Below are 22,129 nucleotides of genomic sequence, written 5' to 3' on the forward strand. Positions count from 1 at the left end.
TAGTCCACCCTCACCAGAATGTTCTTATTAGTGGTACATTTTTTAAAAAATAACTTTAAAGTTTTTTTTTTTAATTTAATTTATGATAGTCACACACACACACACACACAGAGAGAGAGGCAGAGACACAGGCAGAGGGAGAAGCAGGCTCCATGCACCGGGAGCCCGACGTGGGATTCGATCCCGGGTCCCAGGATCGCGCCCTGGGCCAAAGGCAGGCGCCAAACCGCTGCGCCACCCAGGGATCCCCAAGAACTTTAAAGTTTTTGGCTCCTGTTTTTATTTTGGCTACCTTTAGGTGGCTTTTCTAAAGTGCCTCCCCTGCACACCAACACTAAACTTTTTTTAAAAATTTATTTTATTTTTTTAACACTAAACTTTTTTTTTTTTTTAAGATTTTATTTATTTATTCATAGACACAGAGAGAGAGAGGCAGAGACACAGGCAGAGGGAGAAGCAGGCTCCACGCAGGGAACCCGATGTGGGGTTCAATCCCAGGTCTCCAGGATTGCACCCCAGGCTGCAGGCGGTGCCAAACTGCTGCACCACCGGGGCTGCCCAAAACTAAACTTTTAAGATACGTTTTATTATGAAATAAATATATGCTCTTGCAAATGAATACATGATCTCCTCTTTCAAAATTTCAGAATTGTTTGTTTTTGTAGAGCTCACTTACTGGGTTTATATATTTTATCATTGAGGATTAAACTACAGCAAATAATATTACAGTACACTTGTCTGGCATACCCTTAAATTAACTACTGTGTTACAGTGTTTAAACTGAAATGAAAAGTTAATGAAATTTTGCATATTCTCTCATTGTTACCCTCCAATATTCTGTGAAATTTTCTTTTTTTTTTTCCTGTGAAATTTTCTTTGAAAAGACTTGGCTTAGTAGAAATAATGTATGTTTGTGTTTTTTTTTTTAATAGTTGAAAATGGTGAACATTGTGATTTTACAATTCTAAGAAATATGTTGATAAGGTAAGTTTGAGCAATGATGAAAATAAGTTTTTTTCTTTCTCAAAATATGTTTATTTTTTTGCCTTCTATAAATATATCTAATTTAAATTGGTATTTTCATTTTAGCACTCAAGTACTGCTTAGAGACAACTTGGATTATTTTGCCAAGGTTTTAAAGTTGTTAGCAAAAATACAAAATAAGCTGTGTTGCTAGAGATGTATGGGAGAATGAATCTCTTTATTGTTAATACTAAAAGAGGAAATGAAGAGGCTTTTGCTCTTTCTTGTCAAAAACTTGGGAAAACTGGAAGGGAAGGGTAGGTTTTGAGTCAAAAGCTAGACTTTGAATGTTAAAAGGTGCACAGCTAAAAAAATAAAAAATAATAAAAATAAAAAAATAAAAGGTGCACAGCTTTACCAAGCTGGTGACTAGGGTGTTTTTGGTACTGGAACATGATCTTCCTCCTATGCAAGAAAACGTTACTCCTAAATTGTTCCTTGTGCAGCTGATGAAAGAGAAGGTAAGCCTATGAGAGTGTAGGACATTGTACTAATCCTAATTAGAGGACCAGTACTTGAATTGGAATAGAAACATCAAAGAGGAAACCAGAGACAATAGTGGGCAAGAAACAAAGGGCAAGGAAATGAGCCTCAGTGTTTTCATGTTTAGATAAACTCCTTTCTCTTTCCACCTCACACCCTTTCCCCACTTTGCTCCATCCCCATCTTGCTTGCTTCTCCAGGCCCTTACCACATATTCTCTTCAACTTCCAGTTTCCCAATACACAGGAATATCTTTATCTATGTGGAAGTATTAACATACATATTGATGATAATTGGAAGTTATTGAATAATAAGGTTATAAGTTATTGAACAATCAATAACTTGAACAATAAGGTTATTCTTATGAGTAAGGAGGAAATTTAAGTGAGTCAAGCTGCTACCTCAAGAAGAACACTAAATATCAGAGTAAAATTTGAAATCAAAGAGATTGCTATTTAATAAAGGAGCTTTTAACCAGGGAATTTTGGTAGAAAGTAAATGATAGGGTTGATTTCAGCAGTTAGGGTTGCCAGGCCTCACAGAGAAGAACAAATACATATGAGAGGGAGGTCATCTGTCTCCTTTAGAATATATAGCATTTCATTTTCTATTATGAACTGTTCTCTTTCTCTTCCATTTTTAAGACGTGACTTCAAAAGAGCTAATAATAAATATAATTGTGTATGACAGTGTATATGTAGGGAATGTTTTATAAATATTGTCAGTGCATTCTCTGATTTTATTCTTTTCCTTAATTTTAAATATCCTATGTAGTTTGCCCAATGCTTGACACAGTAATATTCTATAACTTTGTCATGTGTATTTTTAAAATATGCTGTCAGTAATTGCCTGCATAGCTAAAATACTGAACGGTAAACTAGACTTTGAACATTTGGAGGTGCATAGCCTGGCAGCTGGTGAGTGGGACTCACTAGTATAAAAGGATTACAAAGCAAATGGACCATTCCTACAGGAAGATTGAACATAAGAAATCTATAAGAGAGTCATATATATATGAAAATATAAAAATTCTGAAGTTATATAATATAAAGCAGATGTGCCATAAAATGAATACCTAGATGTATTAAAGGAATTCATAGTAAGTGGTATATTTCATGGAGTCGGCCAGATAAGAAAGGATTTGTAGAAGTACATGTTTTAACGTAGATTAGGATAAATATAGTTATTCACTGATGTTTGTGAGATTAGGAGTGGTCCTGTTTAATATTTTTATCAGTGAGTATGATGAAGACCTTGGTTTCAGCTCCTTGAGGTAGATGGTTATGTGATTTTACTTAAGGAAAAATTTAGTTGTTCAGTTTGCTGCAGTGCATTTGTTTTCTTTCCTAAAGCATGAATGTTCACTTATGCTAGATGGTTTTACTTTGCTTCTTAACTCAGTTTTTCATTTACAATTTTTACATTTAAGTGTGTAAAACATCTTTAAAGAGTATTATAGCTTAAAAATGAAAAGCTTGGGGCACCTGGCTGGCTCAGTTGGTTGGTCTCAGGTCATGATCCCTAGATCAAGCCCCATGTTGGGCCTCTGCTTAGTGGGGCACCTGCTTCTCCCCCCCCCCCCCATAGGCCCTCCCCCCTCAGATAAATAAGTAAAATCTTAAAAAAAAAAAAAAAGAAAAGAGAAAAGGTTAAGAATATTTTATTACTTTTCCTTGTGAGTTTGGAGTAGAAGTAAGGAAGATATATATTTAATCTAGCTCATATCTTTAAAGGCACTTAGTAGATATTTAATAAATACTTACAGGAAGGAAATAGCAACACCAGTATTGTAGACATCTATACATTCCAAGTAATTGAAATCTTGCAGATTAATGTTAGGAATATTGGTTACTTCTATGAAAGACCCAAGTTCAAAGAAGTGTCATTTTGTTCATTAAAAGAACTGGCTGTTGGAGACAAACCAAGGAAGACAATGGAAAGGAAGAAAACTTGATATATAGCATTTTAAAGGTGTGGTGATGGACAGTGCAGAAATCAAATAGAGAAAGAAAACAAAGAATAGAAGAGAGAGGGCTCTAATATCAGCAGGGAGAAATGGAAAAGATGAATAATTTCCTGAGACTGGAGAAAACTCTACCGCTAATTATTGATTTTAAGAGTGGAGGACTGAATTGAATCTTAAAAAAAAAAATGTGAATATGTTTAAATAATTGGAAATAGAGACTTTTATATCCTGGGGTGGGGGAAATCAGAAGTAGGTAATTGTAAAGGTTATTTTAGTGAAAGGGAAACTTATTCCTTGTCAAAAATGTTAGATGGCATTAACAAAAATTGCTTAAACAATGAGAAAGTCTGTCTTATTTTTTATTTCATGCATCTTGTATTTCAACTATTAAGTACTATACCTCAGGTCCTGTAGTGATTTTTCAGCAGTTCAGTGATGAAATAATCTATATGTAAAATTATAAAACATTTTATATTGGCACAGTTATTTCTTTTTATTCTGTACTTAGAGAAACTGGTAATCTGGCAACAGTAATTTATTCCAGAAAATCAAGTGTATACCTTATCTCAGCTTTAATACTTCTGATTTTTTTTAAAGGGGCCTATTATGTGCTATCTGTATCAAGAGTACAAGAAGTGATGGCAAAAATGTTTCTTATAAAGGAGAGCTTATAGTAAAATTGAAGAGGTTGTATGTTACCCATAGTATAACACATACTGATACCGATAAATGAATGACAACCCAGGAGAAAATTGTCATGGGATAGGGTGACTTGATTTCAAGGCTGGAAAGAAAGCTTTCAAAACAGACTGTTAAGTTTGAAGAGTCAGTGACAAATTAGCATGAGCTATTCGATCTTAACCAGGGGATATGCTAGGAGTAAGGACCTGCCTGACTTGACTGAAGTAGAAAGTAGTGGCTATGAAGAGGATTGGTTCATCAAGGATGACTGTAAAGGAACATGAGACTTGTAGAAAACCCAGATTTAGAAGTACTCCTTAGGATGAGTAAACAGACTGTCAGAGAACTATATAGAAATGTCGTTAGTAGGAGATAAATCCGAGTAATTGAAAATCACAGTCTGTTCACAAAGGGAAAGTAATAGTAAACATTTTCTGGATATCAGGAAGAGTAAAAACACAAAACACCTTGGGTTGCTTGGGTGGGTCCGTTAAGTGTCCAGCTTGATCTCAGGTCAGATCTTGATCTCAGGGTTGTGAGTTCAAGCTCTGAGTTGGGCTCCACACTGAGCATAAAGCCTACTTAAAAACAAAAAACAGTAGTTTTATGTTTGTTTCCCTGTAAGAGAGGTGGAGGTTGGCAGAGGCAGGTATGGATGATATGAGAAAAGGGAGAATCAGATGATATGGAGTACTTCCACACCAGATGTGTCCTTTCCCTGATTTGGTAAAAGACGTCATAGAACAGCTCATAATGTCTTTTGCTTCTAGAATCATTAAGTAATGATGAAATTGTCTCATGTATTGTATAGTTTATTTCATATATGTATTGACATATATATATAAATGCTATGAGCAAAATTCATTTAACCAAAAATACCACATTCACTGAACAGTTTGATAAAACAGAGATCGACTCTAAATTATTTTCCTGTTTGAATCCAACTTGATATGTGATCTAAAGTATTCGTATGTATTACCTTAGTAAAAACTCAAATACTAATATTACTAAAACAAAACCAGTTTCTTTTAGCTTTTTTTTTTTTTAAGATTTTATTTACTTGGGGGAGAGAGAGCATGAGCCTGTTGAAGGGCAAAGGGAGAAGCAGATTCCCCACTGAGTGGGGAGCCCAGTGTGGGGCTCGACCCCACCAGGATCACAATTGGAACAGAAGGCAGATGATTAACTGAATGAGCTACCCAGGTGCCCCAGGTTTTTTTTAGCTTTTATGGGTTTCATCAAGAGCTAATCTCCTTTCTGTAGTAAAATAAAATATATACTAGAGGTAAATATTCTTCTGAGGAAATGTCATCCTTTAGTAACTGCTTTGAGGAAATTTAGAGCTCTTAAACTCTCATTTGGAACCTAAATATCCATTGGTTTCAAGTTTAACATGTTGTATCTTGTTCTGCCTTGAGTGTAAATGAACACAGAGGAATTCTCTTCCTTAAGAATAGTCTTTTGCCTGTTTTAAGTCTAGAAATTTTGTTTTGGTAAAATTTTGAATTTCCATCAAACTTTTCTTCATGGAAACAAACTATTGTTATGTTATTTATTTATGACAGAACACACATGCAGGACTTGAAAGATGTCACTAATAATGTACACTATGAGAACTACCGAAGCAGAAAACTGGCAGCTGTGACTTATAATGGAGTTGATAATAACAAGAACAAAGGGCAGCTTACCAAGTAAGTATACATTGTTTCCTCCAGAAAAGGTATCATTTATGTAGTAAATAATCATATTGTTTCATCTTCATCAAATTCTTCTTGGCTACTCAATAGAAAATTGAGATAATATTCTTTATGTACAATAGCAGAAATTTATTACTGTTAAGCTTTATTTTGGCAGTGTTATATTTTACTGTTTGTCACAGGAAGTGTTTTATTACCTTGTTCCTTAAGTGAAAGAGCCATGCATTCATTCTCTTCTGGTCATTTGCCATCATATTTATAGTCCATATACCACACATTTAATAGATCCCCCAGTTAGACATGACTCCTACAAATACATTTTTTAAAAGTTTTATTTTAATTCTAATTAGTTAACATACAGTGTTATATTTATGTCAGGTGTACGATATAGTGGTTCAGCAATAACATACATCACCTGGTGCTTATCATGACAAGTGCGCTCTTTAATCCCCATCACTTATTTCACCCGTCCCCCCACTCACTTCCCCTCTGGTAACCCATCAATTTATTCTCTATAGTTAAGAGTTTCTTAGTTTGTCTCTCTCTCAATCTCTTTCTCTTTTTCCCTTTGCTCATTTGTTTGAGACTTGTAGAAAACCCAGATTTAGAAGTCCCTTTGCTCATTTGTTTGAGACTTGAATTCCACATATAACTGACATCATATAGTACTTGTTTTTCTCTGACTTACTTCGCTTAGCGTTATACTCTCTAGCTCCATGTGTATTGTTGCAAATGGCAAAATTTCATTCTTTTTATGGGTGAATAGTATTCCATTGTATACACACATGCACGTGCATATCTTATTTATCCATTCATCTATGGATGGACACTTCGGCTGCTTCCATATCTTGGCTATTGTAAATAATTCTGGTATAAACTAATAGGGGTACATGTAACTGCAATTATGTATTTTAAAGAGGTCTTCTCTTTAAAAAACAGTTACTACCAAGATCTCTTAACCCATTTTACTTTTAAGAAAACATCATACAATGTCTTTAAGGAGACTAAATACAAAGCTTCTACCTTTTATTATGTCTGTTTTAAATAAACCATTTTGGTAGCAGAGTTTTCCCTAACATTGTATAAAAACAAGGGACAGGACCAAGCAAAACGAATATTTAGGGAAATGTAGTCTTGGTTACCTTCTTTTTAAAAGAAAAATTTAATTAATTAAATAATTTAGTTACCTTCTTCATTCCTTTTTTTTTTTTTTTTAATTTTATTTATGATAGTCACACACACACACACACACAGAGAGGCAGAGACATAGGCAGAGGGAGAAGCAGGCTCCATGCACCGGGAGCCGGACGTGGGATTCGATCCCGGGTCTCCAGGATCGCGCCCTGGGCCAAAGGCAGGCGCTAAACCATTGCGCCACCCAGGGATCCCACCTTCTTCATTCCTATTTTGTATTTCCAGGGAGTAAATTAGATTGAGTTTTGATTTTTTTTTTCTCTCAGTTTTTTAGAGTAATGTGAATGACAAGTGTGTAGCTTCACACTACTAAGCTACTACGTATCTCAACCTGTGGTTGTTTATGATGGAGTAGGAAGATGTGTGAAGAGGCCTGTGAGTTAGCTGGTATAATTCTTGGTAACAGTTTATGTGCCCCATTTTCCCTTTATTTGGGACTGTTGAAGATCATAAGTATTATGAAAACCATGTTAACAACGCGAGTATATTTGTAGCCAGATGTTATCTACTATTAGAGAATAATCCTGAAAGATCATCTGTACAAATAATGAAAAAGGCAAGTTTGCAAAGTAGCAGTACAGTACTGTATTTTACAGTGGTCAACATTCCTTATAATGGAAGAGTGTTCCTTTTTTCCTTTTTAGTTTTGTCTCCACAGTGGCCCTAAATTCCAGAAGAAAGCAAAGAGGATTAACAGTCACTGGCAGTCACAAGCAGTTCTCTCTTAAAACTGATCTTAGGTCTAACTCTGTGTTTATCTTCTATATTTTTCTAATGATGTTGGGGTCATAGACCCTTTGAATTAGATTTCTTATGTTACTTTGAATTTCTTCTTATGCTACTAATATGCTTATATTTGAGGAACTTTACTGATCAGTTCCTAAGTTTTCTGGTTTCAAGGATCTCGACAGTGATTGTAAAAAGGTAAATTTCTAGGTTTAATCATTGACAAGATATTCTTACTTAGTTGATGTGGGATATAGAACTCAGAGTTTGTAATTTTTTTTTTCAGAGTTTGTAATTTTAATAAGTGCCCTGTGTGGTTCTGGTACAAGTCATTAGTCAAGTGTATGCTTTGCAAAACCCTGACTTCTAGTAATTGATTACTGCTTTTTAAAAAATTGATTTGGTTAATACTTAACAATGTTTATATTTAAAATACAAGATTCTATTTGAGGTAAGGTTTAGTGAGGAAAAAGCTTTATTTTTAGCAAAAATTTTTTATCAGAGAACTTTATTTAGCACAAAAACATAAGGATCCATCATAGTAAATACTGTTCATAGTCTTAATCCATTTTAAATGCCTTTCACTAGCTTATGGACTTTTTTTAACTGTTTAAAAGAAAAACATGAGTAATTAAAGCCATAATTTTATATGTGAAAAGGAAATGTACTGCCTTACCTATTATTCATTAAATGTATACAGTTAAAGTTTGAATTTTTCCTTCTACACATTTGTTCATGTCCTAGAAATAAAGATTTGTTTCCATATTTCAAATATAAGGCTTTTAAAATAGTGCTATTGCAATATTTCTGTTGTTGGAGTCTGGTAAGGCAATCCAGAGAAAAATAGTAAACCTTACAGTGTTGTTAAAAATTCTTTTGTATAAATAGAATTTTAGTGTGGATTACTTGAGTTGAACTCTAAACCCAGGTAAAAACATAAAAAGTAGAATACTACTGAAAATATGTTTCATAATGAGATGACTCATGTCCAGACTTTGTCTATGAAAATGATAAAAACGTTAGTACTGCTAAAAAGCAAATTGCCCCCTGGAGGTAGTATATTATTTTATGTTACGAGTAAGTAGAAAAACAACTTTAAAGATTGAACCAAACGGAGAATGGCATGATTCGAATATTGATAGGATTTATTACATTAGACTTTTACTACTTTATTGAATAATATGCTGAATCAAAAAAGTCACTTGGAAGTTTTATCCATTGGTTGTATCGTATATTATCTTGAAAATGTTAGCAATTTCAGAAAGCATTCCAGCAGAATTTTTTGTTGTTTAAATCAGTATCAACAACTTCTGGTATTCTAGCTGATGTTAAAGTGCTATAAGCTAAGGACTCATCCATGAGTAACTGAAAAGAATGGCGATTATGTGATGTAATAAGCAAATGTGAATTTAGGCTTCTTAGTGATATTCTGGTTGTATTGCTTTCAAGGGACCCTCCCTCCATAGCATTTGTATCCTTTGATAATATTGTCAGAGAGAGGTTGAGGCTTTGGAATGGAAGAGGCAAAGTCATTAAACAAAAATTGCCACTTCTCTAGCCACCTCCTTCTACTGTGTATCTGAACTCAGAGCATCCCAGCATGGACCCAAATACTGCAATTCTAACACTGAACATCACAGTTAGTTCTTAATAGAAGCATGTTTTAATACTGGGAGATACAGATACCCTGTGGGATTATGTTATAGCACTTTGATTAATCATTGAAAGAGATTATTCTCTTGTTACCTGCATGTTTCATAGTGTACCTCACATAAGGGCTGGTTAAGAGGGAGTAGGTCTTCTGTATAGTAAGAGATGAGCTATCTGTAACTTGGAAATTTTCAGGCAGATCATTTTAGGCTAGACTTCGTATGGAAGTTGAAGATCTAGGAATTGATTCTCTTAATACTGCACAGGCTCAAGTAACTCTTGGAAGACTTCATATAGAGAGCCCAGTTTGAAGATCATGGAACTGGATAGTCTCTTTGGTTCTTAAGAAAAGTGGTCATTTTATCACTTTATCACTTTGGATTGTCTCTAAATAGCATTTTAGTAGCATCAATAGTAGGCAATATGAGGAAGAAATAAAATTGATAGGTCATTTATCTGCTGATTGCTACTGGACCTATGTTTTTTTCATTGCCTTCATACAATATTTATACATATACAAATCTGTTAAAATTTACAGTTATATTAACCTTTATATGGCAGTGTATACTCCACAAAGTGCTAATTACAATTTAGTTTTAGAATATAAGCTATTTCATTAAGCATTAGGTAGTAAAGTGGTGGGTTAATTAATCTTATATTTAATTTTCTGAGGCAGTTTTTTTTTTTTTAAGATTTTATTTATTTATTCATGAGAGAAGAGAGAGAGAGGCAGAGACACACAGACAGGGAGAAGCAGATTCCTCGCAGGAAGCCTGATGTGGGATTCGATTCCGGGACCAGCATCACACCCTGAGCCAAAGGCAGATGCTTAACCACTGAGCCACCCAGCCATCCCTCTGAGGCAGTTTTGGATGGACTGTAGAATGTACTGACCAGTGGTTAAAAATATTTGGGTTGTATATCTGAAAACGTGCCTTTCTGTTAGATTAGTCACCCTAGAATGATTATATTTTGGAATGACCTAAAACCAGATTTAGACATCACATTGTACATCTTAAATTTATACAATATTACATGTCAGTTTTATCTCCGTAAAGCTGGGACAAAACCAAGATTTAGATTATGTGGCTAAAATCTGAAAAGTAGCGGAGCTTATCTCATGAAATAGTAATTTGCTTCAAGGCCAAAGTCAGGAAAAATGGGCATTATCCCTAGCAACTATTCAGGTATTGCCTGTATCTGCAAAGAAAATATCAAGTCATCTATTTTAAGTACTTTTTAAATCCTCAGGGAGAGTGTATCTTGTTCACCCCTGACTGGAGAGTGGAAGGTTGTAGGCAATTGGAAGTAACAGAAAGGGAGGTCAAGTTCCAGATCAAAGAAAATTCATCAAGGAGTTGTAAAGGAAAAGGAAGAATTAGCCACATCCAGATGGCAGATCTCTTTAAGAAAGGTGATCCCCCAATAAAGGGAAGGTTAACTTCTTTCTTTCTTTTATTCTTTTATTATTATTATTATTATTTTTGATAAATCTGCTTTTTCAAGTTCCTCCTTCCTTGGTCTTCTTTTATATGTTTTACTTAAAATAACTGATGACTCTTGATCAGTGACTCTTTTATGAACTGTTGTCTATCATAGGCACCAGTTATGACAGTTGATATCTTGTTCCAAGTTGGGCATACCCTGTTACCCATTTCCCTTAGTTATTTTTCTGTTTTCTGTAGCCATCTCCATCTGTAAGCTTGGGAAAACTTTATGGATAACCAAACTCCTAGAAATTATTAAAAATACAAGTTTCCAAAGGCTGAGTCTTAGAACTTTTTTGGTACACGACAGTTTTCATTGGAAGAGAAATAAAGACAATTTTCTGAAGTTTTCCAAAGTTTTTTTTAAAAAATTACATTTATTCAAGTTGTATCTTTTACTGTTTATTCAACTGTCCTTTCACTAAAATATAATGATAGTATTGTTTTATGTTTGAGTATAATGCTCCCACTTGGCAAAATGATGTGTTCGTAATTGTTGTTTCCCAAAATTTTTGGAAATTTTTATTGCTCTTTGAAATCAATTTAAATGAAATTCCTTTGAAAATTATAGTATGAAAATTGCTACATGTTTCTGTACATAATGGCCTACTAACCATTGGAACAAAAATATGAATGTATTTATTTAATATATTTTTCAGGAAAGACCACAAATAATATAAATGAAATGTGGTGGTCTTCTGTTATACTCAAAATGTGGGTTGTGTAACACAACCACACTAGACCTTACTAGGTCAGGCTTGTGTGGTCCTTGCTATGATTTTGCTGTTTGTCACATGAAAGGGTGAGTCAGCTGGTGACTTTCAGGAGGTATAACCCTTTAAAGAGATCCCTAGAAGGAGTTACATTAAATCTTTGTGTATGTAGCAAGACATGCAGGTTATGTTACACCGTTTTTTTTTTCTTTTTAATCTTTTACCAGGCCTTTTCATTTCTTTGGCCAAGTTACTTTAAATTTCTCTGACAAGTTTAAGGGTATAAGCTTTAGCATATCTATGTATGTAAAGAAGAGTTTCCATTAAAAAGCAGCTAGGCTATAATATAATTTAAATCGCTTTTCCAGCCATCTAAAAAAGGTTTTATTTGGAAAAAAAATACTTAATGTGATGAAAAAGTGATACTCCTTGTGTTTTCTACATTGTAAGCACAATTTTGTATTACAGTTTTCTAAATATCACGTTAATAAAGATGACTAGAAATGAGGTGCTAATTTAAAAATTAAAGAGATTTGAAAGAACATTTATACTGATGAGGTGCTTCAAAAATCCATGTTAGATATATATACAAACTTTTTTAATAACACTAAATATCATTTCATTTGGTCAGAAGTCAAGTATTTTTAAAAGGCTGGAAAACTTAAAGTATCTCAATAGGAAGTATTGCAAAAAAATTTTTGAAAGTACACGTATTTAAATAGGTCTAGAAATTCAAGCAGACTGTCAGAACATAATTGCACAGCATGTTTATTTTCATAATGATTTGGTATAGTAATTACTAACAGAATTTTGGGAAAGAAATTAGCTCCAACAGATTTTGTCATGAACTTATGTTTCAGGGTACTTACTTATGGTGAAACCTCTGAATTTGCCTTTGTTGCTTTTAGTGTGGTTTACTGTAAGTGTTCTAAGTTTCTATCTTTTGTTCTTTTAGATATTACACAGTTGAAAGCATGTAAGTGGTATTTGTTTTTCCAAAGACATAAGCAGCTTTAGGATGTAGAGATTTTTAATATTTAAATTTTGAATTTAAAAGCAAATTTCAAAGCATGGCATGTTTGTCTGGAATCTTCTATTTTCCTCTTCGAGTTATTTAAATAAAAGTCAGATATGACGGGCAGCCCGGGTGGCTCAGTGGTTTAGTGCCACCTTCGACCCAGGGTGTGATCCTGGGGACCTGGGATCCTGTGTTGGGCTCCCTGCATGGATCCTGCTTCTCCCTCTGCCTGTCTCTCTCTCTCTCTCTCTCTCATGAATAAATAAATAAAATCTTTAAAAAAAAATCAGAGATGACGCTGTTTGCTTTTGGTTAGTTGGTAGCCTTTTCATGTACAGATTATATGATAAATTCTTTAAATTTACGTGAATTGCCCTCTTCCTTCTAAGGATAAAATTAATTGAGCATTTTATAGTTGGGTTATTATAAGTAAGAATATATATGTCACTTTAAAATCACTCAGTTTCTAATTTATTTAATATATTTATAGTTTCAAGGTATGTTTTCAAATTGCAGCAATACTGTAGGCTAATCTCTCTTGCTTAAACATACATATTCAGTTAAGACTGTCAACTAAAAAATATTGTTTCTTTTCTAGAATCTAAAATGTTTTGGGTGGGAGAAGTGAGGTTTACAGACTCTGAAAATCTAACAAAAGCTTTGGACCCTCTCACCAGAAATGTTTGCATGGACACACGTATTTGGTTTGCCATTTCACTGGATTCATTGACACCCTGCCCAAAGAGATCAGAAGCCCCTATGTTAAAAACACCTGCCATAGAGATGAGAACTATATTATCAGGAAGGGCCCTAACTTTTAATGAAATAATGATATTTACACTTAAAAATTTATTTCAATTGACTTCACTTTTTGAATGCAGGTTTCTGTTCTAAGTGAATATTTGGTTTAGTGTCAGAACTTCTGATGGTTAAAATATACTGCAGGTTTGTAAGTTTACTTTTGGTGAAGAAATATCCTTTAGTTAACATTTTATTTGAATTTATACTTATTGCAAAAACATCTTGATCACAACAGTACTTTATGTCTTCCTCCTCCCTTTTTGCTAAGAAAAATCAGTAGCCAATGTTCTATCCTATTGCTCTTTTTAATATATTCCGTCTGACTCTTTTGTCCTCCTTGAGAGGGAAGAAGATTGCTGTAAAAGTACTTAGCCTCCTTCAGAAAGAAGACGACTGCTATAGTCGAAGTGTGTCATATCATGATTAAACTGACTAACCCTAACGTTATAGGTGAAATCCAAGGCCTGATTTTGAACTTGTTTGTAAGCCATGATTTAATTTCTTGAAGTGCTTTACTGAGATAAAATTCACCAATTTAAAAAGTGAAATTCAGTGGTTAAAAGCCTGGTTATGTGGAGGCAAGTAAACATGTTTTATCAAGTAAGAAGAGAGCCTGTCTCTCTTAAGTTGCCCTGTGTGTTGAATAGTTTTCAGAGTCTCAAAGTCACACAGTACACGTTTCTTTCCTCTCTGGGACTGTAGTGAGTTATTGATATTTTGACATTCACTTGTATCTATAAAAATACTAGCCTTAAGATAAAACTCATTTACAATATTTTTCAACATGAAAATTTTCATCAAAATTGTGCAGAGATTTGAGCCTGTGGGCTTTAATGTCAGTAGAGTGAAATACTTCCATTTAACTATGGTTGTGTCTGTTTCCTGTATGTTTGTGCATTTCAAAAATAATTACCAAGGTATTTTGCTTCTAATTCTCTCTCATGTGTATCATCTTTGTATATGTCTTATCACCAAACATCTTTTTAAAATAAGACAAAAAATTAAGACAATGAAATATTTTAATTAAATGGAATGAATTTTCATGATCAGTGAATTTACCATAAGTGCCCTAGAAATACTCTACATACCTAAGTGAAAAATGTTCTAGAAATTGACTGGCAGTCATTTCCAATATGGTAATTCAGTTACTAAAATAAGTTTGAATTAGTGTTAATAAACTTATAATTGTGATGTCAGGAGTTGTCATAGAAGAGATAACACTTAGAAATTTATAGAACTGAAAATATTCTACATATATTAACATCATTAACTCAGTTCCTTTTTTGACATTAAAATTTTAAATTATAAAATTAAATAATTTTCTTCTCATTTTCCATTTTGTGACTATAATTTGGGGGTGTTTCCTTTTTCATTTTCCTTCTAGTTTATGTGTCATCTTTAGATTTGATAGGCACGGGATCCCTGGGTGGCGCAGCAGTTTAGCGCCTGCCTTTGGCCCAGGGCACGATCCTGGAGACCTGGGATCGAGTCCCACGTCGGGCTCCTGGTGCATGGAGCCTGCTTCTCCCTCTGCCTGTGTCTCTGCCTCTCTCTCTGTGTGTGTGACTATCATAAATAAATTAAAATTAAAAAAAAAAAAAAGATTTGATAGGCACTAGGATAAGAGAAACATCCTGCTGTTTTTTATCTAGTTTCATAATAATTATTCATTAGAGATTCAAATTTAAATACAAGACTTCATGGAAGGAAATTCTAGATTATAAATATTTTATAAATGTGAAGCTTCTAAAGAATTTTTAATGCATTACATAAAACTTCAACTCTGTGCTCTGTCATTTAAGATGGTGTCAGAATTTAGTAATGACATAGATATTTGTTTTTATAACTTTTTCAGAGTTTTGTAGTATATGTTCATTTTTAGATTGATGATTATTTATTAATGTTCACAACAGGAGTCCTCTTGCACAAATGGAAGAAGAAAGAAGGGAGCATGTAGCTAAGATGAAGAAGATGGAGATGGAGATGGAACAGGTGTTTGAGATGAAGGTCAAAGAAAAAGTTCAGAAACTGAAGGATTCAGAAGCTGAGGTAATCAGCCTACCATTTTCACATCTTATAGACACGTTATTTCATTTTAAAATATCTTTAATAGTATAGATAAAAAACCTTTTTACACATATTTTTTCAAGTTTAATATAATACCCTAATGTAGTAAAATGGAGAAATAAAAGGAAGTGCTTTGTTTTATAATCATATATACTTCAATATGTAAATGTTTAGACATATATCTACTTGGAAGGAAGACCAAATACTTATAATGAATTATCAGTTTTAATGAGCAAACTGTGAGAAATGGAATTCTAAGCTATTACATATATTCAATGTGAGAAAAGTAAAGATAGGAGTTTTGAGTGAATAGAAGAATAACAACTAGTACTAGAATAATAATAATAACCCAGAGTTACTTGCGTATGAATGAGAGAATGAAAGAAAGAACTTTAACTGAACTAAGGGCTTGTCAGGATAATTATACACAGCCAAAGGGGAGAAAATGAAGAAATGTGATATTCTTCTAAATGATTTGGGCTTATTTGTAATAAAGTCTCAGAGTAATTGCCATTGTTAGAAAATGGGTAGAATAGTGACAAAACATCCCAGCAAGCTTATCTACTACCTTGGAATCCCTGTAGATGTTGAGGTATATATTTAGTTTCTATTAATCAAAAAGACCTTGAAGGGGATCCCTGGGTGGCTTAGCAGTTTGGCACCTGCCTTTGGCCCAGGGCGTGATCCTGGAGTCCCAGGATCGAGTCCCGTGTTGGGCTCCCAGCGTGGAGCCTGCTTCTCCCTCCTCCTGTGTCTCTGCCTCTCTCTCTCTCTGTCTATAATGAATAAATAAATTAAAAAAAAAAAAAAAGGAAAAAAAAAAAAGACCTTGAAGACATTTCCTTACACTTCCTTCCAGAAGTGAAAGGTGGGGGAAAACCCTAACATGAGAATCTATCAAGTAATAGTTGGTTTGATACTAGTGTGAAATATTTTTAAAATGACAACTTTAAAATTCAGTGAGACCCTTCTGTATATGAGGCTTCACTAATATGTGTATCTAAATATATTAAAAAGGGATTCAGATTTATTTTCTTTACACCCTATGGTTAATCTCATTGCTTTTATAATTACTGCATAAAAGACTGAAACCCTCTTTGACTAAATCCGCTAAATGCATGCATGAAGAGAGTAAAATATTGAGTAATTTTGAAGAAATGTTTATATTCCACATTAGATTACTCTTAAATTACTAGATATTACATGTGATCTCTTACTAAAAAAGAAATAAAACAACCACTTTGTTATTACATTTATCATAAGCTTAATTCAGCAGAGATATGGAATAGTTCCTTCTAGTTTGAGACTGCAAAGCACTGCCAGGAATAGCATCTTTAGCATCTGTTATAAGATGACATTTTGGAGATTAAGTTTAGTCTTTTTATTTATCAACCTTTTATTACTAACTCTATTTGAGTTTCTGCTCTTTCAAGAACTAGCAAATAATCTGAAAAATCCGTAACAGAAGGGGAATAAAAAACAGAAACGAGCCCATGTTACCTCCACACTTAGATTTTGTTGAAAATCTAAAAGTAGTTGAATTTGCATTTGCTTTAGACGTATTTTAGAACCTGCTCTTAAGAGTAAATATTATAAACAAATAATTATGAAACTGTAGCTGAAAAACCTTTCGAGGGTTTTTATGATTTCTCTGAATGTGGTGAAAACAGAGTTTTGAGGAAGTTTATTCTTTGAAGGATGAAATCTTAGCATTGAAAGAACCTTTAAAGAGATCTGGCAAAGTTTCTCCTAATACTGTCGCCATATAAGTATATAAATATATAGGGGAAGAAACCTATTTAACCTTGCTTAATACAGTTTTTTCTCAAGTTCATTAGTTCTAGAAATGGTTGTTTAGGTAGGGCACAGCTGCTAAATAACCAGCAGCACAGTACTGTACTAATAAGCATCTTTAATGTATTGTGTCATTAAATCTACACTATAACCTCATGAGGTAGATATTACTGTCCATCTCCCTTTTTTTTACATGGGAGGAAGGATAAATTAATTTGGTCAGTGCTGCATATAGTTGTAAGTTGCATCCACTTAACTCTTTTAAAGTTCACTGTTAATCACTGGACAAGTGCAAAATCATGTATCCACAGTTTCAAATCCCAAATCCTAACAAGCTCGAAAACAGCAAAACCGGACATTGAGCTAATAGTTTTTATTCCACTTAATATGACTATTTATAAAATTTGCCGTAAAAATTAGTGATGTGTTTGATGCTAAGGTCAATGCTACCCTAGACAGCCCAGGAGGTGTTTTGCAAATGTAGTATATACACCTTTCTAAGTAATGCTGCCTTTCTAAAATCTGAAAAAGTCCGAATTTTGGGAGACATCTAACCCCAAGGGTTCCTTGAGAAAGCTTGTGACTTGTACCTACCTACATGCAGTTAGCACAAAAGATACTTACAAATATACAGATGAAGAATGATGAACACCTGTGAACTTCCTCAGCTTAAAAAATAAGACCTCATTAGTTTATGTAAGCCTCTGTGTGCCTCTTCCCTATGGTAGTTCTCTTTTTCTTTCTCCGAGGTAGCTATTGTGAATTGTATGTTTATGATTCCCTTGCATTTTTTTAAATAACGAGGCACATTTTTCTGTGTTCCTATTTTCTGATTTTTTTTGTAACTTAATTGCTATAGTCAGGAAGATGATATCTCAGATTTGACTCATATTTGCTTAAATTTATCTTAGATGGTTTAGTTTTGTAGGAATTGCATGTAATATTTGCAGTAGGAATAAATATGAAGTCACTCTTTGGTTTACAAAATAATCGAGAAAACAAATTATGTGCAAAATTTTATTATAATCCAAATTCAAGATGTTAACTCACTGAATCAGTATTATGATCATTACACTATTCCTGGGAATCTGAAGGTTTTGAATAGTTTTTAGATATTAAGTGTATTTAGATTCAATCTGATTTTTTTTTACTCGTGTGACTATTTTCTTCAGAAACAGATTGACTAGTGCCTAAATGAAACTATTTAATGAACCATTAGATAAGCTCTTTGTTTCTGCAGTTACTTTGCATGAGTGTTTCTACTTCTCAACCAGCATTCTTTATAGCATTAATTCTCAATGTAGGAAAAACACCTGCAGTGGAATCACTGGGGCTTGTTGAAAATGCAGATTTCTAGTCTTAACAGTCAAAGGTTCTAATTCAGTATGTCTGGATGAGATCCAGGGTTCTGTATATTTTGAACAAACACTCCTGGTGATTTATATGAAGACTTAGCATTTGAGAAACCACTGCTTCATACAAATCAGGGAAGTTTACTGTGGTCTTGGAGCTCTTTAAGTCTTTATCTGTCTACCTGCTTTCTTTTCTACTTGTCTTAGCTTTCTAAACTTGGAATTAGGAGACTGGTTCAAATCCTGGTTCTTCAATTTTCTGGCTGATGATCTTGAGCAAGTGATGTAATAAACTCTGTGCATCTATACAGTGAGGACAGTGATGCCTTCCTTGCCTTGTTTCTGCATGCTTATGAGTAATGAAAAATGAAATGATAAATAAGATAGGATATGTCCATTGTAAAGTGCAATACAACTATAAACTTATTGCATGTTTTCCTCCCATTTCCCAAGATTATTCTCTTGGTCACTGGCCTTTTGGGTGGCAAGTCCTAGAGGAGGAGAAATCCTAGACAGTGCATTCTAGGTGGTACAAGAACTCAGTGCTTACACTTTTAACATTAGGATGTGTGGGTGAAACAAACTTCTGCTCCTGGTTTCTCAAACGGTTTTATTTTATATATTGTGCTGTGATTTAGCTCCAAAGGCGCCATGAGCAAATGAAAAAGAATTTGGAAGCACAGCACAAAGAATTAGAGGAAAAACGTCGTCAGTTTGAAGATGAGAAAGCAAACTGGGAAGCCCAACAACGTATTTTAGAACAACAGAACTCTTCCAGGTAATTAATATCAGATTCCTATGAAATGTATGTATTAATGTTTTAAGGAATTATTGTCTTATTTATTTTAAAAACATTAACATTTTAGAAAACTTTACTCATTATCACACAAGCACAATTAATTTCATGGATGAATATTTTTATATAGATGGATGCAGTCTATCTACTTTAACAGTATTTCTTTTCATTACTAACATTTTCCATGAGTTAACAGTCTTCACAATTATAATTTCATAGCTTCATGGCATTCTCCCCAGTTGAGTCACTATAATCAATTGCTTATCTCCTTCCCTCAATTGTTGGACTTAACAATTGTGTTTGATCATTGGCAAGCATAGAAAACACTGCTACAAAGATCTTTTATACATTTTAGGAGTATTATTAGATGTTGAATTCATTCTTTAGGATAAAACCCTTAAGATAAAATTTTGGATATCTAACTCTAAATACAACTGATCAGTTACTTGTTAATTTACACAAAGTCAGTAATATTTGTACCTTGCCTTTGTTCTTTTCCTTGTTAGTCCCATCGAAAACCGAAAAGTTGTATCTTTGTAAGAATGCTACAGTTTACCCTCACTGTTAAATATTTCCAGGGTTAGATATTTGTTTGTTTGTTTTTTAATATATTTTTAAAAGATTTTATCTATGTATTCATGACAGACACAGAGAGGGGGCACAGACACAGGCAGAGGGAGAAGCAGGCTCTCTGTAGGGAGCCTGACATGGAACTCGATCCTGGATTTCCAGGATCACGCCCTGGGCCAAAGGCGGCGCCAAACCTCTGAGCCACCTGGGGCTGCCCAGATATTTGTTCTATAAGACTCCTATTAAACTTTTCCCCAGCAAAGAGGAAAATGCATTGATTAAAGCAAACATAATTCAGAATGCAAATGGTAGTAAAAGAAAAAGATACTGATGTCAGTTGATCTTTTTTTAATTTGTACTGTTTCATTTGGGAAGAATTGTTCTCATATGTTAAAAATGGGTTTAAGAGAGTCGGGTGGAGGGGGAGGGGGGCAGAAGGAGAAAGAGAATCTTAACCATGCTCCACACCCTGCCCGGAGCCAGATGCGGGGGCTTGATCTCAAGACCCTGAGATCATGCATGACCTGAGCCGAAATCAAGAGTCTGACGCTTTAACCAGCTGAGTCACTCAGGTGCCCCTTTTAATATTTTAAATACAAATAGTAGTGTTTGAAGAGCTAAAATATAGTTGTAGTTGGATTAGCCATTGCTATCATATGTTGTCTGTAATGTTTATATTTATAACATGGCTACTCATTTTGATTATTTTCCTTTAACTATTTAGAACCTTGGAAAAGAACAAGAAGAAAGGGAAGATCTTTTAAATCCTCTATTGACCACCAGTTACGTATTAGTTGCCAATATGCCAGCTTGGACATCAGTGTTTGTTGGATCCGTTTGACCAATTTGCACCAGTTTTATCCTTAATGATGGATTTAACAGCATGACAAAAATTATTATTATTTTTTTGTTCTTGATGGAGATTAAGATGCCTTGAATTGTCTAGGGTGTTGTGTACTTAGAAACTAACAGCTCTAAGTACCTTTCCTACATTTTCTTTCTTTTTTTTTTTTTTTATTAAACAGATGTCTTCAATTTAATGCAAGAAAACATTTTACTGTTGTACAATCATGTTCTGGTGGTTGGATTGTTTACAGGATATTCCAAAAATAAAAGGACTCTGGAAGGTTCTCATTGAGGATAAATTGCCATAATATGATGCAAACTATGCTTCTCTATGATAATTATAATACAAAGGTTCCATTCAGTGCAGCGTATACAATAATGTAATTTAGTCTAACACAGTTGACCCTATTTTTTGACACTTCCATTGTTTAAAAATACACATGGAAAAAAAATCCTATATGCTTACAATGCACCTAGAGCTTTTTTATAACAACCTTTTTTTGTTTATTTGTTTGTTTTGGATTCTTTAAATATATGTTATTCTCATTTAGTGCCCTCTTTAGCCAGAATCTCATTACTGCTTCATTTTTGTAATAACATTTTATTTAGGTATTTTCCATATATTGGCCCTGCTAAAATAGAATATAGCATCTTTCATATGGTAGGAACCAAAAAGGAAACTTTCCTTTAATTCCCTTTTTACACTTTATGGTAAGTAGCAGGGGGAAAATTGCATTTATAGATCATTTCTAGGCAAAATTGTGAAGCTAACGACCAACCTATTTCTACCTATGTGCCGTCTCTTTATTTTACTAGAAATGGGAATCATGGCCTCTTGAAAAGAAAAAAAAGTCACCATTCTGCATTTAGCTGTATTCATATATTGCATTTCTGTATTTTTTTTTTGTTTGTATTGTAAAAAATTCACATAATAAACAATGTTGTGATGTAATAGAGTGTGGGCTCTTAAATATTCTACGGTTAATATACAAGGCTAGAATATGGGAAGAAACTTTTTATCATGAATTTGCATCCTCCACAATTGTAACTCTTCTTTTGCATGTTTATTTCATTTGAAATGGTTATGTATTGGTTTCTAATTTATGAGATATACAGTATCTCTACGCGTACTATCTCGTTAATTTGTTATTCCTCTGAGAAAAATCCCAACTCATTCATATTAGGTAAACTCTTAAGTCCCTGGAAACTGAATCATCTTACAGAAGTATAATTTCACTAGGTCAAATGATGTACATTTTAACATA

General features: G+C 33.8%; 1 protein-coding gene across 3 annotated transcripts in view; it reads left to right on the forward strand.

Annotated features, from left to right (window-relative positions):
* The window catches only part of SEPTIN7 (septin 7), a 118,296-nt gene extending 96,480 nt beyond the window's left edge, over nt 1-21,816 (forward strand). For all 3 annotated transcript variants that reach the window (XM_072764721.1, XM_072764722.1, XM_025985822.2), the window contains exons 9-13: nt 933-984; nt 5,719-5,844; nt 15,353-15,488; nt 19,291-19,430; nt 20,743-21,816. In XM_072764721.1, coding sequence (XP_072620822.1) covers nt 933-984; nt 5,719-5,844; nt 15,353-15,488; nt 19,291-19,430; nt 20,743-20,782 — 494 coding nt within the window. In that variant the 3' untranslated portion in view covers nt 20,783-21,816. The remainder of the gene's footprint in view (nt 1-932; nt 985-5,718; nt 5,845-15,352; nt 15,489-19,290; nt 19,431-20,742) is intronic.
* Nucleotides 21,817-22,129: the final 313 nt, after the last annotated feature.

The sequence above is a fragment of the Vulpes vulpes genome, chromosome 7, assembly GCF_048418805.1.
Source record: "Vulpes vulpes isolate BD-2025 chromosome 7, VulVul3, whole genome shotgun sequence".
NCBI lineage: Eukaryota > Metazoa > Chordata > Mammalia > Carnivora > Canidae > Vulpes > Vulpes vulpes.